The 4824-nt window shown below is 37.5% G+C and overlaps 1 protein-coding gene across 1 annotated transcript; it reads left to right on the forward strand.

The window, feature by feature from the left end:
• The first annotated feature begins 838 nt into the window (after positions 1-838).
• LOC107713733 (von Willebrand factor A domain-containing protein 8-like) lies at positions 839-4824 on the forward strand. The gene is made up of 3 exons (XM_016519340.1): positions 839-985; positions 3337-3459; positions 4731-4824. The coding sequence occupies exons 1-3, from the start codon at positions 842-844 to the stop codon at positions 4797-4799; spliced, it is 336 nt and encodes a 111-aa protein (XP_016374826.1). The 5' UTR covers positions 839-841; the 3' UTR covers positions 4800-4824.

Consider the following 4824-nt stretch of genomic DNA (forward strand, 5'->3'; position numbering starts at 1 on the left):
ATGTTTTCTCTGGGAATAGTAACTGAGCAATAACCAGATGTGCAACTACAACCTTCCTGAATGTCAATGAACTCCAGCCCCACTACAGAGACCGCAGAATGAAACAGTGACCACCTGCACATCATTTTCCAAATCATTGTCCGAGTTTTCATTAAAATGATGTGCATGTAAACAGAGATTTTGAAAAATCTTGGTGTGACCGTCAACTTTTGCTTAACCCTATAAAAGGACACAAGTTTTTTTCATGATCAATATGTTGTCATAATCGGTGTAAGATTTAAATTCCATGTCTTTGGCAAAAAGCCATTCACCAGATTCCCTTTTCCCAGGTTACCATTGCCAGACTCTAAGATGGCGGGCTACTGGACCATCAGTCAGGGTGGAAGTACACGACGAAAGCTGCTGTGTCCAACAGAGTCTCATCGGATCGATATCAAGGTGGTATAACCCTTTCTATTTCCAATATTTTAAAGTTGATATTAGCCTATTGCTAATTTGAAACTAATTTGATGTCTTTGGTTCTCCTCAGGGCCCAGTGTTTTTGCAGGTTCAGAGTTATGCTTCTGAGAGGCACGAGTCCAGATCTGTGAGCTTCACTGAGCAACAGGCTCACTGGCAGATTCCCATGAATGAGGTCAACATTGTCTGCTATGTCACCACTGTTAACGGTAGGCCATGACTAAACGGTGATGATATTGCATTTAGTCTCATGTAGCCAGACCTAAGATCTAATGAATCTGGAATTAGAAAGTCTTGTGAATTTTATTTTGAAAGTGAGTCATTGTTTTCCCTCATAGATTCCATTTATGTGGCCACATGTAACCCTGTACCGCTGTATGCTATGAAGGAGAAAGGAGACTCCGTCCAGTGCATTGAGCTCTATGACATCTTCCCCCGGACCATCAGTGGAGTCTGGCAGCATTTCGTCTCTGTGGCGACACTGGGCAACCCGCTTCAGGACCAGGTGGTGCTCCATGAAGAACAGGTGTGTGTGTGTGTGTGTACCAAATGTCCCCACAAGGATAGTAATACTAGTAAATTTTGACCTTGTGGGGACATTTTTGAGGTCCCCATGAGGAAACAAGCTTATAAATCATACAGAATGAGTTTTTTTGAGAAAGTAAAAATGCACGCACTTTCATGTAAGGGGTAGGTTTAGGGGTAGGGTTGGTGTAGGGCAATAGAATATACGTGTGTGTGTGTGTGAACCCGCTCTTCTACAAGGACACTTCACATGAAAGCGTTGATGTCCACTTTCTGCCATTAGCGATCCATTTACAGGTGTCATTCCTGCCCTGAGGTTCATCTGAGCATGGAAACAGAAGATCATCAATAGATGCATCATTTCCACCAAACCCGTGAGGGGAAAACAATGTCTAATAATAGCGGATGGAAATAGTAAATGGTCACAGATCAAAACAAGTTTGAGGCAGAGTTTTGAGCTAATAGATTCACCGTAGTCTACCGAGATGTGATGTTTGTGCAATGATACCATTTGGTGTTTTTATTATTATTATTTTTTTTAAATAACATGTTAAACAACATCTTGAGGTATACTGAAGCCTGCACATTATCAACTGTACTTTGCTGGATGTTGTTGTCACTATGTTTATAGGCTTTGTTTTTCCTTAGTTAAAATTTAAATGGCGACCTTTGTAAGATTTAAAATTGTTTTTTTTAAGTATACTTAAAATCTTAATCATGGTTTACCAAAACACACGTTCAAAGGGATAGTTCACCTAAACCTTAAATCATTTGCTCACCATCATGTCCTTCCATAAGACTTTCGTTCATCTCTGTAACACAAATGAAGGTTTTTTTTAATGGAATCTGAAAGATTCTGTTCCTACTTTGAAAGTCTGCACAACTGAAACTTTGACTTTTCAAAAAGTTCATAAAGACATTGTAAAAGTAATTTGCATTCATGCATAGAGCTCATCAAATATTACAAACAGAAGTTCAAATGTGTTTACTTGATGTGCGAGAACCAATGAGGTTTGTTCATGCATGCCACACAAGTACATTTGAACTTCCATTTACCATATTTGATGTGCTCTATGTATGCATGTTGATCAGTGTTTATATGTAAATAAAAGCCTAAATTAAAGCTGTTTGTCATATAAAGCAATGGTGTCTCTTCAGAACACATGGGTTAAATCACTCGAGTACTTTTATAATGGCTTTGTGTAACCTCAAAGTTTTGGTTGCACGGACTTTCAAAGGAGGGACTGAAATCTCTCAAGTTTCATTCAAATATCTTCATCATTTTGGGGGGGACTATCCCTTTAATTTAGTTTTACACAACCATTTTTGTCTCTGAGCATCAAAATTAAATAAGCTGTTTTTGATACTGTATATCTTTAAAGGAATAGTTCCCCCAAAAATGAAAATTCTGCCATCATTTACTCACCCTCATGTTGTTCCAAATCTGTATACGATTCTTTATTCTGCTAAATGCAGAAGAAAATATTTTTACGAATGTGGGTAACCAAACAGTAGACGATACCCATAGTATGGACAAAAATACTATGGAAGTCAATGGCTACCATCAACTGTTTGGTTACCAACCTTCTTCAAAATATCTTCTTTTGTGCTCAACAGAAGAAAGACACTCATACAGGTTTGGAACAACATGTGGGTGAGTAAACAATGACAGAATATACATTTTTGGGTGAACTACCCCTTTCACTTACATAATAAGGTACCAAACCAAAAACCAGAAAGAAATCTAATAGGAATTTACTTTCATACAATGCAGCTGGTGTGTATTAGAGTCGAGCCTGGAGGAAACCTTAAAACACCTGTTAGCAGTGGAAAAAGGGGTGTGGAGAACATGATTACTTATAAAAAATCTAAAAATATGGATGTCCAGACATCACAGGGGGTCATCCAGGGGTCATTGCTCTCAGCCCGACCCACCATCTGTCCAGAAGTGATGCAAGGCTTCTATTAATAACACAGACAGAATGCGGTGTGCGCAAGCCAGGGCATAAGGAAGCCATTATGCTGAAGATTTAATGGTGGGGGGATTTAAGGCCTGCAACTCCTCACCAGCCTTTCCTGTGAAAGGTAATGGGAGGCTGGCATAATACTTGCATAAAGTATTCATATCATATGTGAAAAGGACATTTACATGTCTTAAAGTCACAGTTGTAAAAAAGGCCAGGGTCAGATAGAGGCTGGAAAATGGTTGTGTAAAACTAAATTATGACTGTTCTTGGTGCATAAAACCTAGACATCAATCTAACATTATAAGTGTACCTCAGGGAATTAAATGAACTGATTTGACCTTTTTCAGAACCGAACAGCGTGAACATTCCTGTCTCATTTTTGTAGGGCAACACAGTGCTGCATCTGGACCTGGTCACCGGCGCTGTGAGGAGACTGGTCCTGTCTCAGGACAAACAGGAGGAACCACCACGCAAGACCTCAAACTGGTGGAGCAACAAAGAGAGTCAGGTGGAAATCTTCATCTAGATCAGTCATTCTTAATCAGGGGGCCTCGGCAAACTAATATAATATTATTTGAATTCACACCTTTATCAACTGTTATTGTGAACAGACAAAAAGGTTGAGAACCACTGCTCTAGAAAAACACATATGTGACCCTGGACCACAAAACCAGTCTTAAGTCGCTGGGGTATATTTGTAGCAATAGCCAAAAATACATTGTATGGGTCAAAATTATTGATTTTTCTTTTATGCCAAAAATCATTAGGATATTAAGTAAAGATCATGTTCCATGAAGATATTTTGTAAATTTCCTACCATAAATATATCAAAACTTAATTTTTGATTAGTAATATACATTGCTAAGAACTTCATTTGGACTTTAAAGGCGATTTTCTCAATATTTAGATTTTTTTGCACCCTCAGATTCCAGATTTTCAAATAGTTGTATCTCGGCCAAATATTGTCCTCCTATCCTAACAACCCATACATCAATGGAAAGCTTGTTTATTCAGCTTTCAGATGATGTATAAATCTCAGTTTTGAAAAATTGACACTTAAGACTGGTTTTGTGGTCCAGGGTCACATATTGAATGTATAATTTCTGCAGTGTTCCCAACCATCTCCCTATAAGCAGGTGTGATGCAATTTAGTTTCAAGATCTGAGATTAATTATCCATTGTCACTTTCAATGTGGCAGTTTTTTTTGTTTTGTTAAATACTTAAATAATTTAACAGCACATTAACGGTTCTCTTATGTTGGTTAATGCTCACATGATAGTAAACAAATAGGTAAACAAAATGTATCTTTTTGAGTAAGGATTCATTTTGATTTATTTTAAAGTTGTAGTTATTTTTACACTTATTTTGCATTATTCTAATTTAATTAATGAGGTTTTCACAAACCCAAGTTTGGGAAACCCTGCATTATGGGTTACTATTGAAATCACACAGAATGATATTCAAACTCAAATTAAGCATTTTTAAGATTATACAAAGCATATAATCAGTACCTCAGATTATTATTATCACTGGACACACAGTTTGTAAGTTTTTGTTCCCAGCTGCGATGTTGCAGAAATAGAAACCATTCCAAAACTAGAATCTCTGTAGTTCGTCATGTATCACCATTGTGGCTGGTTAGGACAAAAACTCTGACTAACATGGAAATGATACCATTTATGGTGTCTTTGCTAGCATCACATCTGGTAAGGACACAGTGTAAAATCAAACAATCACATCTAATAATGTGTAAACTTAATATTTTTTGTTGACATTAGCCAGCATACAAAATGTGCAAGGTGTTTACCCACAAGAACTGGCTTCTCTTCTACAAAGAAAACGGGTAGGTTACTGTCCCTTAATCATTTGTGT

The sequence above is a fragment of the Sinocyclocheilus rhinocerous genome, unplaced genomic scaffold, assembly GCF_001515625.1.
Source record: "Sinocyclocheilus rhinocerous isolate Xijiao unplaced genomic scaffold, SAMN03320098_v1.1 scaffold2584, whole genome shotgun sequence".
NCBI classification, from domain to species: Eukaryota; Metazoa; Chordata; class Actinopteri; order Cypriniformes; family Cyprinidae; genus Sinocyclocheilus; species Sinocyclocheilus rhinocerous.